General features: G+C 45.1%; 1 protein-coding gene across 6 annotated transcripts in view; it reads left to right on the forward strand.

The window, feature by feature from the left end:
- The window catches only part of GRIN2B (glutamate ionotropic receptor NMDA type subunit 2B), an 815,960-nt gene that overhangs the window by 780,554 nt on the left and 21,831 nt on the right, over positions 1–13,575 (forward strand). Inside the window, exon 10 of one of the 6 annotated variants that reach the window (XM_081589236.1) lies at positions 6,652–7,516. The exons of the other annotated variants lie outside the window; for them this stretch is intronic. Coding sequence (XP_081445362.1) covers positions 6,652–6,753 — 102 coding nt within the window. The 3' untranslated portion in view covers positions 6,754–7,516. Of the gene's footprint in view, positions 1–6,651; positions 7,517–13,575 lie in introns of those variants that run through there. 6 annotated transcript variants of the gene reach the window in all.

Genomic DNA, 13,575 nt, shown 5'->3' on the forward strand with positions numbered 1-13,575 from the left:
GATGGGTTGTGCTTACACCAATCTCATAGTTAGGTGACTAGAACAGACTCTCAAAACATTAGATCAAGTTCAGTGACAGAAGAATTTCCTTAAATAAACCCAGTCTTTTAACCTTTCACTGTAAGACTTGCTCCTCTCACCTTTAATGGTTTTCTGAACCTTCTCAAATTTCACTTGTGAGTTATAGAAGAGAGCAGTAATCATAAAGCTCTCCCACTGGCCCATCACAGGGCCTAACCAGGTCCTTCCCACCTGCCACATTTCTCTTTAGCTTCCCATTATAGGCTCCCTATTTAAATAGCAGCACTGTGTTGTCAGCTCATGTAGCTTGTGGTCCACTAGGGCTCCATGATACTTCCTGACCATGCTTTGACAAAGCCAGTTCCTGCCCCTTCTTACTCTGGGACAGTGTAGTTTTACATCCTGTGAGAGTTCCTTTGTACAGTCTCTAACTGAACTTTATCCTTTTAATATCTTCTTTCTTCATGCCAGACTTACTACTTTGGTGTTTAATTCTATTTCCAAATGGGCAGCCATCCAATCCAATTTAGTGTCATAGCAGATTTAAGGAGCAAGTTTTCCATTTCATCATCTAAGTAGTTAAAGAAAATGGGACCTTTTCCTGTGTGCTTAATAAGTGACCCCCACACTCCCCACTCAAGCACCCATGTCTGCCCTTTCACCAAATGTTCCATCTACCTTTTCATAAAGAGAAACTTCTTTCTTTACAGTTTGCTTTGGCATTGAGTAGAAACTGGTGGCTCATACGGTAAAGAATCTGCTATGCAGGAGACTGGGGTTCAATCCTTGATTCGGAAAGATCCCCTGGAGAAGGGCATGGCAACCCACTCCAGTATTCTTGCCTGGAGAATCCCATGGACAGAGGATCCTGGTGAGCTACAGTCTATGGGGTAACAAAGACTCAGACACGACTGAGTGACTAACACACACACACACACACACACACACACACACACACAGACTTTTCTTCCATTCTATTCATTAGCTCCTGATTTGGAATTTATAGACTAGTTTTAAAGTAGGCTAGGTTCTCTGTAAACCATTGACAAAGGGAATTTGACATCTACACTTAGAACCATTAAAAGGACCCAGTAGGCTGGTATCTTAAAAGAATGGTCATGGAGCTTGATAAGGAAGCTTGCATAACTTCCTACTAGGTAGCTAAGACAATAGCCCAATTAGTGCACACATTTACCTCTAATTATGTCCACGAAGATATGGATCTTCAAAATAGAAGTGTGAAGTGAAACACATCTAGATTGTTCTCCCAAATAGCAGTTCATAAGCAAGCTACCTTGCCAGTAATTCTCTCTCATTTGCTTTATTCTAGAAAAAGTCTCTCTTCAAGCCTGAAATGAGACACACCTTGGGTTTTAAGTGGAAAAATAAATTTTAATGTTTCTTATCTAATGCAGACTTGAAGTTGTTCTTCTGAAAATTCACATCAGACCAAGACTCAAGGAGGAAGGCTCTTACAGGAAAGTACATTAATAGAGAGAAGAGTTCCCAGGGAATGGTGACTTACTATATGTCCCTAAAAGACAGTCTAAGCCCAGGATGTCCTGTAGGGCAGGTCCTCAGTTAAGCAGCCACCTAAAATGTGGAAGAGGTTCTAAAACAGGCTTTTCCCTCCCTGGCTGTTTTTCTCTTTTTTTTCTGTTAGTGGAAATTATGTTATATGGCATGACAACCAATCCTTCTTCCTTCAGGCAGCAGGCAGCAACTGCAAATGCCATGCCAGTGTTGGCACTCTCCTGGCTCATCTCTAAGTCCTATCTGCTTTATGAGTGTTTTGTGCATGCATGCCAAGTCACTACAGTTATGTCTGACTCTTTGCAACTCTATAGACTGTAGCCCACCAGGCTCCTCTGTCCATGGATTTCCAGGCAAGAGTACTGGAGTGGGTTGCCATTTCTGACTCCAGGAGTTCTTCCCAACCCAGGGATTGAGCCCACGTCTCTGGCATTTCCTGCATTGGCAGGCGGGTCCTTTACCACTAGCGCCACCTATTTTTACCATCTTTATGATGTTTTCTTGTCTCTCTCTACTAGACTATAACCTCCACGAAGGCAGGAATTTTTATCCTTATTTACTGATATATCCACAGTAACTGTAATAGAATCTGACAAATACAGATCCTCAAATATTTGTTGAAGGATGAGTTGATAAATTATTAATCAATGAATGAAATGAATGAGAAGATAGTTACATAATTCATAGTGTTCGTAGAGTAAACCAATGCTTCCTTTTCTTTGTTAGTCATTCGGATGTGAGGAATAGTAGAGGATAGTTTAATCACTAATGGTGAGAAAGAGAGGGTAATGCAGAGAAATATTGGATATTTGTAGTCTCAGAATTTACTCATCTTGTGATTTCTACTGTCAAATCATCTAAATCAAACAGGTGTATAAGAAGATACTGAATAATACCACTATTGTGGCTCACCAGATCTTAACTTACAAAGTGATTTCAGGATTTATTTGATTTAGAAAGATTTATTTGGCAAGATATATGATTTTCTCCTAAGTCCCTGATTGCTCCTCATCTCGTATGTGAGCAGGGTACGGCAGGCTCTCTGTGTACCCATGTAAGTGCTTTCTGCTTTCCCATCACTGACATAACAAGAGGTGTGCTATGCTTAGTCATTCATTCGTGTCTGACTTTGCAACCCCATGGACTGTAGCCCGCCAGGCTTCTCTGTCCATGGGGAGTCTCCAGGCAAGAATACTGGAGTGGGTTGCCATGCCCCTCTCCAGAAGATCTTCCCAACCCAGGAATCAAACCCAGGTCTCCCGCATTGTAGGTGGATTCTTTACTGTCTGAGCCTCCAGAGAAGCCCAAGAATACTGGAGTGGTTAGCCTATCCCTTCTCCAGGGGATCTTCCCGACCCAAGAATTGAACCAGGGTCTCCTGCATTGCAGGTGAAATAAATATAGCAATATCACTTGCCACTTTTAGGGGGAAAAGAGATAAATCATGATTAAACCCACCTTATATGAAGGAATTATTAAAAGTGAAACCAGTTTCAAATATTTTTCTGGCATAAATACACATTAAACACAATCTGTTAAACCATTTTTCACCTTTTGGGTCTACTTTCCTAGGCCCTATCCACATCCAGTAGCTGGAGGCATAGTGGTGCTCACCAAGCATATCTGACAAAGGTAACCCTAAAGAGGAGTGTGAATTCCCGTAAGTTAGACTGATTCTCAGCAAAAGGGTTGAAAGTGAATGAGCTTTTGGCTTAACCCTATCAACTGGAAAAATCAAATCCATTCCTCTCCTGATGTGGTTATTGATCTTTTACTTCTTTCCCTGTGGTTCAGACAGTAAAGAATCCACCTAAAAATGCAAGAGTTGTGGGTTTGATCCCTGGGTCGGGAAGATCCCCTGGAGGAGGGTATGGCAACCCACTCCAGTACTCTTTCCTGGAGAATCCCCATGCAAGAGGAGCCTGGAGGGCTACAGTCCATGGGGTCCCAAAGAGTCGGACACGACTGAGCGACCAAACCCGAGCACAGCCGTCACCATAAAAGAGTGACGTCCCCCTTGTAACTGGAGGCCCATTAAGGTTGAGGGAGTCACACTGGATCCTCACTATCCCCGGGTGTAGAATCCTCTGTCTCTCTCATCATTGAGGCTCACGCAGCTTCTGGTGCTGAGTTGCTGCTTAACACATGTGTGGTGACCAGGTGAGGGAGGGGATGGAGGGGCCAGGAACGGGGGATGGCCCTGTGGGCCTGGATAGGTCAGACTGCCCAGGCATCTGCTTCCCGCTCTGTACAACTAGGACGTTGTTCAATCAGCATTTCTCAAGCTTTGTGTCACAGCCCACAAGTGTCCTGGGAGACATAATGTGTATTCTTAAAAAAAAAATTCATGGCAGAATGTGTCCTGGGAAATGCCATATCAAGATTAGGTATGTCCCTTTACTGAAGGACGTATTGGAGCCCACGCCCGTGTGGGTCCCTCGTGAACCCAGAAGGGGATGCACTGGGCACTGTGGGGTCACTGAGCCCCCTCCCAATGCTGACACTCTGCAGTCTGGAGTGTGCCCTGCTGGGGAGGTCAACTCCATTGATCAGAGCAAGGAGTTCCGCTCTATGTAAACTGGGCACAGTGTGAGTGTATGAGCATGTGCAGGGGTTTCCATTTCTCAGTGTGGAATTGACTGAGCTGATCAATGGCCAGGAGAACAGAGGTGTGTCTGTCTCCCCGCCATGCATCTCCCTGGATTCCCAGCCCTGCCCGGGCACAGACCTCAAGTTTGCCGTCCCCAAATTTGTGTCTCTAAAGCTGTTTTTACTGTGATAGGAACCTCAGGTTGTCATGCTAATAGCTGGCATGCCCCTAAATTCCCAGGGCATCCTGACATATGGAAACCGTGGTAGTAATCCTGAGCAAGCAGTCTCCCCCAAACTGTGGACGAGCTGCTGGAGCTCTCCACAGTGAATCCATCTGTACCTTTTACTTAACATCTTCTTTAAAAGCCATGTCTCTTTGCCAGCACCCACAACTTTCATAAGAATACCTGCACAGTGACTGCCCTCTCACAGGTCTGTCTGGGGGGTCGGCATGAGTGGACAGAAGGCCGTCACACCTCTTTGTAATGGTCTCACCCAAGGGGAGGTTGAAGAAACCCCACAAAGACCACCTGTCAGGTGCAGGATGAAACTCAAATACCTCAGCCCTTCTGCCTCTGTTTCCTTCATCCCCATGTGATCAGAATCATCTCCAGCTCTGTCACATTTTTGATGCCAAAGAAATATCCACATGCATTGTCAAGTCCTGATTTGACAAGCTCTCCTGGGATTGCAGCTCAGATGTATTTTTTGAAGGGAAAAAGGAGACGGGGCCAAGAAAGATGTCCTCCACTGCTGTGGGGACATATTAACTCCTTTTTCACCAGAGATACCAGAAGAACACCAGCTCTGAGCACCAGTCATTCTCAACTGTGTTGCTCGGTGATACATTCACCAAGAAGGAGGACACTTTGAGGGATTTTTTAAAATATAATAAATAGCTCTATTTGTGCTATTTAATTCCTTCACTCATTTAGTCCTTCATTCATTCATATGGAGAGCCACTAAGTCTCAAGTTCTGTTTTAAGCACCAGACAGCAGTGATCAAAACAGAAAAAAATATTGTCCTTCATATGGCTTGTATTCTAAAGGGGAGAGGGCAGAAAATAAAAAGACAATTATATACTGCGTTATGGACAGAGGCACATGGTGGGCTACAGTCCATAGGGTTGCAAAGAGTCAGATACGACTGAGCGACTTAGCATGCATACATATACTATCTTAGAAGGTGTTCAGTGCTGCAGAGACAAGTGAAACAGAAGGGAGAGAATGCTGACAGAGGAACTGCAGTTTGAAGTCAGGTGGTCAAGGAAGGTCTCTGACCTGAAGTTAGCATTGGGTGTGTGGGACTTCTGGGTGGATAAGGCTAAGGTGGGAGGTTGCCTGGTGGGTTCTAGGAACTTTTGGGAGGACAGGGTAGCCTTGAGGGGCCAGCAAGGAGAGCCATGGGAGTGGAGGTGATGGGACTGAGCCCCTCTGCCACGTCCTCTCCTTCCTCCTTCTGAACATGAAGGCCAACTTAGACTCTATCGAGGCCTCTGCTTAGGTGTCTTCTCCATATATTCCTCCCATTATTGTCTCCTGGAAATTGGACAGACCCCCAGTGAACATTCCAGCCCAGGCCTCTTCTGTTCTTCAAGCTATTTATTTAGCTGCATAATGATACCTAGTGCTGTGTCCTTCACCAGCCTGACCACACCCTGTGCTCCGCGCAGGGCTCCTGCCTGGTCGCCAGCACCGTGGTCCACATTCACACGTACAAACTTTCTTTCCAACTTCCCTTGAGACACCGAGCCTGGGTCTCTCTGTGTCTTTGCTCTTGTCTTGAGTGTCTTCACTGCATGTCTGCCTGTATAAACCTTGGCCCACCTGTAGGGGTTGCTCCAACTCTGCTTCCTCCCTGGAGTCTCACAATGATCTCTACTCCTCTAAACCTGCAGAGCCATTACTTTCCTTTTGTCCCGCTTGGAACCTGGTATATTCCTTAGTCTTTCTACTCTGCATGTTTGCTGAGCACCTACTCTGTGTATCTAGAACTCTGTGATGTGTTTTGCAGTTAAGGGTGAGGACCCTGGATTGGAACCCTTGCTGTACTAGTTTCTAGCTAGATGATCTTATTCAAGTTACTTTCCTCTCTGGGCATCAGTTTCCAGGTCTGTTACCTGGGGATAATAATACCTTCCTCATAGAGTTGAAGGCTTCTCAGGTGGCACTGGTGGTAAAGAATCTATCTGCCAATGCAGGAGACACTGGTTTAATCCCTGGGTTGGGAAGGTCTCTTGAAGTAGGAAATGGCAACACACTCCAGTATTCTTGCCTGGAAAATTCCATGGGCAGAGGAGCCTGGCATGGGGCCTGCAAAGTGTCACACATGACTGAGCATGTAAGGTTGATGGGAAGATTAGTGAGTTACTATATGTAAATCATGTGTGCATTAACGTGAATGTGTTAGCTGTGTCTGTATTGTCTTAACACTTTTATTTCCAGTTGAACTATAATGTAGGAATTGTATCTACTGTCCCATTTCATTTCAAATTCTCATTTCAGAGCTCAGCGACTTATGCATGGATGATTCCCATGAAATGTGTGTTGATGCTGATACTTTATGGCCAGACGCCTAAGACCTCAGGGTACACTCTGATGTGGTAAAGTGAATACAGGAATCAGCCCACCTGTTCTGCTCTACCAGCTCAGGGACCAAACCTCAGCGAGCTAACATGAACTAGCATGCTACTGTCTAATCTTATGACATATTTTAGGAAATATTTATTAAGGCTTCTAGATGCAAATTTGGCAAAATGCAAAAGAAGTGACTGTTTTACAATGAGGAAAAAAACTGGTCATTAACTCCTTTCTAGCAATCCAAAGAACTGATATTTTCTTTCTGCAAGCTCTTGTTTTGGCCACAACAGGAGGGTAGCGACAGGAGGTGAGCCAGTTCTGTGCCCTCCATCACGCCCTGCCCTCTGCAGCCTGTCATGGAGCCCCAGCTCCACGGTGAGCTCGGAGAGGTAAGGGGTGCCTTCCCCAGAGGCACAGCATCCAGAACTGTGAAAACTACTTACCAGGCTTGTTACAGCCAAGGGCAGGTTTCTTTTTAACTTTTTATTTTATATTATGGTATATCTGATTAACAATGTTGTGATAGTTTCAGGTGGACAGTAAAGGGACTCAGCCATACATATACATGTATCCATTCTCCCCCAAATCCCACTGCTGTCCAGACTGCCTCATAACATTAAGCAGAGTTCCCTGTGCTCTATACAGTAGGGCCTTGTTGGTTACCCATTTAAAATACAGCAGTGTGTACTGGCAACCACAAGTTCATTCTCTAAGTCTGTATCTTTCTGTTTTGTACTTTCATTTGTATCATTTTGTTTTAGATTCCATAAATAAAGGGTGCCATGCAATATTTCTCCTTCTCTGTCTGCCTCACTTCACTCAGTATGAAATCTCTAGGTCCATCCATGTTGCTGCAAATGGCATTATTTCCTTCTTTTTAATGGTTGAATAATATTCCATTGTATTCATGCACGTTCCTTCACATGCAAATTTAGATGTGTTTGCCACTGTAGACAACCACAGGACTAACATTAATAACAAGAGAGAAAAGAACAAAAACAACTAAGGTGTTAGGTTCTTCCTGAATGCTCACTCCGTTTCTGGCAGTAGCAAAATGGAATCTATTTCTCCAGGTACCCAGAAAGAGAACTGAGTTAATTTGGGCAATTTGATGATATACCTGTATCTTCTAACTACATTCTGTGTTATTGTTCTTATTGTTGTCACAGTAATTGTTAATCAGTCACCTATTCTGGTAGGCTACAGTCCATGGGGTTGCTAAGAGTCGGACACGACTGAGCGACTTCACTTTCACTTTTCTCTTTCATGCACTGGAGAAGGAAATGGCAACCCACTCCAGTATTCTTGCCTGGAGAATCCCAGGGACGGTGGAGCCTGGTGGGCTGCCGTCTGTGGGGTCGCACAGAGTCGGACACGACTGAAGCGACTTAGCAGCAGCAGCAGCATTCCAAATGAATTTGAAGAATATTCTCTCCAATGAATAATGTAGAATGAAATAGAAAACCAATTTTTTTTTTCCTCCCACTTCCATCCCAGATTCTAATTCTCATGAACAGCCTGCCTTTCTAATCTGTCGCTATATATCCACAGCCAGCTTGTTCCATGGCGGGTCCTCGATGGCTACCCTGGGCCCCAGGTTTGAAGTGGAGGATCTGTAATGAGATGCTGTTCATTATTTCTGCTCTTAGAACATTGTCAATATTCAGTTTCAGAGCTAAGTGGTTTGTTTATGAAGTCACTTAGTTAATAAAGGGTGGAACTCAGTTTTGAATTTAGATCTTCTTAGCCCATAACCCACGTTCTGACTTACTGTTCCATGATTACACTGCCTTTTCTGGGTAAGCACATTGTGCCTCCTTTCCCCATCTTCCTAAACATTGATGGGCCATCAAACAGTGAAGGTCATACCTGAAAAGAGTCTGGTCTGTGTTGTCATCTCACCTTCTTCCCTCTTTGGGCAAACAAGGGGTCACCGATCATCACGGAAGAGGACAGGAACCACTTGCTCCAGCCATTCCTTCCCACCTTCAGGTGTTGCTTAGAGTCTGAAGTCACACACACACAATTACATCATCCTTGATAAGCTGTAGGATAATATTATGGAAAGAATGAGAATCAGACAGAATAATAAGATAATAACAGTGGATGTACTTACTTTACATGGTGGTTTAGTTACTAATTTGTGTCTGACTCTTGCGACCCCATGGACTGTAGCCCTCAAGCTCCTCTGTCCATGGAATTTTCCAGGCAAGAATAACTGGAGTGGGTTGCCATTTCCTTCTCCAGGGAATCTTCCTGACCTAGGGATCGAACTCAGGTCTCCTTCACTGCAGGCAGATTCGTTACCAACTGAGCTAATTTACTTTATAGTTCATGGGGAAAATGGAAAGATCAAGAGAGAGAAGAGATGCAAAAAGAGGTGCACTTGAGGGAGGAGGTCCCAGGCAGGCTGGTAACTCATGACCCAGAGCTCCCACTCCAAGGTGTTTACCTTAAATGAAAATTTATTTTCATACAAAAACTTGTACATCCATGCTCCATTCATGATTATCCCAAACTGAAAGTAACCAAAATGTCCTTCCATGGGTGAATGGATAAACAAACCAATGCAGCCACACAGCAGAATTCTACTTGGCAATAAATAGGAATGACCTTCAGATACAAGCAGCAGCATGAATGAATCTCAGGGGCGTTATGAGAAGTGAAAAGCCCATCTCAAAAGGTTACATGCTGTGTGATTTCATTTGTAGGACATTCTGGAAAAGACAAAACTGTGGGGACAGAGGACAGAGCAGTGGTCCCCAGAGGTTAAAGGTGGAGGGAGAACAACTCTAGACAAAGAACATACAGGAATTCTTGGAGGTGATGGACTTGTTCTGTGTCCTGTCCTGCTGCTGGTTACAAGATTCTGTACATGGTTAGGGCTTCCCTGGTGGCTCAGGAGTAAGGATCTGCCTAACAGTGTAGGAGACATGGGTTTGATCTCTGGTCTGGGAAGATTCCACATGCCTCAGAGCAACTAAGCCCGTGTGCCACAACTACTGAGCCTATGCTATAGAGCTCGGGAGCTGAAACTACTGAGCCCTGGTGTTGCAACTACTGAAGCCCGAACACCCTAGACCCCATGCTCCCCAACAAGAGAAGCCACCGCAACGAGAAGCCCGTTGTGCAACTAGAGAGTAACCTCCACTCACTTCAACTAGAGAAAAGCCCAAGCAGCAACAAAGGCCCAGCACAGCTAAAAATAAATAAATAAGTTTTTTCAAAGATTCAGTACGTGATTAAAATTCATTGAATGAATGGGGAGTTATTGTTTAGTAGGTACAGCGTCTCAGTTGAGGAAGATGAAAATTTTCTGGAGATGGATGGTGGTGATGGTGCACAACAATATGAGTGTCTTTAATGCCACAGACCTGTACACTTAGAAATATTTTAAATGGTAAATTTTATTGTTAGAACAGAGGGACAGCTCTAAGATTAAATGAGTACCAAATACGTTTTTTCCTATGAATAAATAAAAGTAGCACAAATTCTTTTTTTTTATTAATTAGTTTATTTTCTATTTTTTAACTTGACAATATTGTATTTGTTTTGCCATACATTGACATGAATCCACCATGGGTGTACATGTTTTCCCCTTCCAGAACCCCCCTCCCACCTCCCTCCCCATCCCATCCCTCCGGGTCATCCCGGTGCACCAGCCCCGAGCACCCTGTATCATGTGTCGAACCTGGACTGGCAATTCCATTCACATATGATAATTTCCATGCTTCAATGCCATTCTCCCATATCCTCCTGCCCTCGCCCTCTCCCACAGAGTCCATAATACTGTTCTATTTATCTGTGTCTCTTTTGATGTCTCGCATACAGCGTTATCTTTACTGATTGACTAAATACCATATATATGTGTTAGTATACTGTATTGGTGTTTTTCTTTCTGGCTTACCTCACTCTGTATAATAGGCTCCAGTTTCATCCACCTCATTAGAACATATTTGAATGTATTCTTTTAAATAGTAGCACAAATTCTTGTATTAATAGCAAAGATTCTCAGATTGGATCCCAAGGAAAAGCCAAACTATCAATAATGGATTAAAAGATAGATCCATAACAAAATAGGGTCCATTTTATGTATGCGTGCGGGCTCAGGCACTTTAGTCATGTCCAACTCTTTGTGACCCCGTGAGCTGTAGCCGACCAGGCTCCTCTGTCCGTGGGATCTCCCAGGCAAGAATACTGGAGTGGGTTGCCATTTCCTTCTCCACGGGATCTTCCTGACCCAGGGATCGAACCCATGTCTCCTACATTGCAGATAGATTCTTTACCAGCTGAGCCACCAGGGAAGCCCCCATTTTACGTATGGTGATGGTGGTGTTAGTCTCTCAGTCGTTTCTGACTCCTAGCAACCCCACGGACTGTATATTGATGAAATGAACTAATAACTAGAATAACAAAATTTGTAGAACTGTACATCAAAATAATGGAAGTCAATGATAAAACAGTCCTGTGAAAACAGAGGGTACTGATGCTAGTAACAGTGATGATGGGATGGTAGTTGAGTGGGTAATGTGCTCCTCATCAAATTCTGCTGTTCTGCCACCTCCTCTTTATTAGCACATCACCAAATGCCACCCTTGCTGCCTAAGCCTTCCCACCTTTTCTCCTGGGTGCCTCAGACAGCTGAGCTGAGCTGCATCTGGGCATTGATTCTTTTTGTGATTCAAATATTAAAGCAGGAGTGCTGGGATGAATATTTATGCGTGGGATTGTCAAGCTTTGCAGACAAAAGCCCCCAGATTCTGTGTCTCACGTGGATGGACTCTGCAAACAGGACGTTACAATATCCATCTCTGCAAGGTCACAGTGCTGGTTTGTCCTAATTTGCATATGCTGATGGGACTCTGGCTGCAGGAGAAAAGCCATCTTTCAGGGTCCCCAGCTACCCCTGAAGGGACTTACTGCCACCCTCCTCCTTTCATTTGCCTGCTGTCATTCCCAGGCTCTAATGCTAAGGAACCTCGTTGGGCTGTGTCTGGTGGTCAGCACAAAAGCCTGGATGCCATCAACGTGTAGAGGGTTTGTGTTTTCTTTTTTTCTGGCATCATGGCCTCAAAACTTGCCTGTGAGGACCTCTTTCCTCTCTCACTGTGGGAACAGAGCTGGGCGAGGAGTGTCTTACAGTGGCTGTTCAGTCACTCAGTCATGTCTGACGCTTTGCGACCCCTTGAACTGCAGCACACCAGGCTTCCCTGTCCTTCACTATCTCCCACTTGGCTCAAACTCATGTCCATTGAGTCGGTGATGCCTTCCAACCATCTCATGCTCTGTCGCCCCCTTCTTCTCCTGCTCTCAATCTTTCCCAACATCAGGGTCTTTCCCAATGAGTTGGCTCTTCGCATCAGGTGATCAGAGTGAGTATTGGAGCTTCAGCTTCACCATCAGCCCTTCGAGTGAATATTCAGGGTTGATTTCCTTTAGGATTGACTGGTTTGATCTCCTTGCAGTCCAAGGGACTCTCAAGAGTCCAGCACCACAATTCGAAATCATCAATTCTTCAGCACTCAGCCTTCTTTATGGTCCAACTCTCACATCTGTAGATAGCTACTGGATCAGATCTTTGTTGGCAAAGTGTTGTCTCTGCTTTTTAGTACACTGTCTAGGTTTGTCATAGCCTTACTTCCAAGGAGCAAGTGTCTTATAGTAGAGGGTTCTTCTAATGGGAAGGGACATTCATGCCCCACCTCCAACCTTCCAAACACAATCCACTCCTCCAGCTTAAATCCAGCCTCCTTCAAGAGCCATCCTGGAAGCCAGGTTGCTTGCGCATTCCCCTTTGGAGTTTCAGTGGCACTGGTGTACACCCTGTGGTCCTGATTTTATCTAGCTGTGCACGTGGTGTTTTTCACAGTCTTGGGTGGTAGGGAATTATCTACAATGTTCCTGCTCTCCTTGTTTTCCCTGGCACCCAGACCCTCATCCCAGTGCATCTCCTTCTCAGCTCCTGTCTCTCTCCTTTATCCTTGCATGCCTCAGGGCTCTTTCCAGCACAAAAACCCAGTCTTGACACTCGGCCAGAATTCTCTGGTTGCTTCTGATAATGATGATGATGACAGTTATAATAGCTAATCTAGTGTATTTAACTTGTGCCAGGCACTATTCCAACATGTTGCCCAGATTAATCTGTTGAATGGTAAGATGCCTAATGAGGTAGGTAGCATTATTAGCCCCCTTGTACAAATACGGAAACTGGGGCACAGAGAAGTTAAGTGAGTTGCTCCAAGTCACACAGCTATCAAGCGACAGAGCTGGAGTTTGAACTCGGGTGGTTTGGCTCCAGAGGTTCTACTATTTCTTTTCCCTTAGAGCATGGACTTTGTGCAGAATTCAACTCCTGTTGGGACCCAGGCACCACCTCCGTCTTCAGCCCCAATGCCCTCTGGTTACCACGGCCATATGTATTAGCCTCTAATAATGACAAACGCCCAGCCTCTCTCAGCTCCCTGTGTCTGCACCGACTGCTGTCTATTTAGAAACTTTTCGGCTCCTCTTGCCCTGCTAGAAGACTCTCCCTTCATCTCTTAGCCCCGGGGCTTCAGCCTTCGTAGGCCTGTTCAGGACAGCCCCCTTCGCTCTGGGCTCCCCTGTCACGGGCACACGATTCCGTGGCACCCTGCTCATGGCTCCTGGCCCACCAGCCACACCAGACTTGTCTCCTTGTCCGGCCTTGGTGTTTGCTGTTCTCTGGACTTGCTGCACTTTCCCCTGATCTTCACGTGCCGGATTCCTCCTCTCATCCAGGACTTTGTTCAGATGCCACCTTCTCAGACAGACCTTCTCGGGCCAGCCGGGCTAAACTGATTCTCCTGCCAGTCACCCTGTGTCCTGTGT

Source organism: Giraffa tippelskirchi, chromosome 4 (assembly GCF_054371585.1).
Source record: "Giraffa tippelskirchi isolate mGirTip1 chromosome 4, T2T-mGirTip1v1.2.pri, whole genome shotgun sequence".
Classification (NCBI taxonomy): domain Eukaryota; kingdom Metazoa; phylum Chordata; class Mammalia; order Artiodactyla; family Giraffidae; genus Giraffa; species Giraffa tippelskirchi.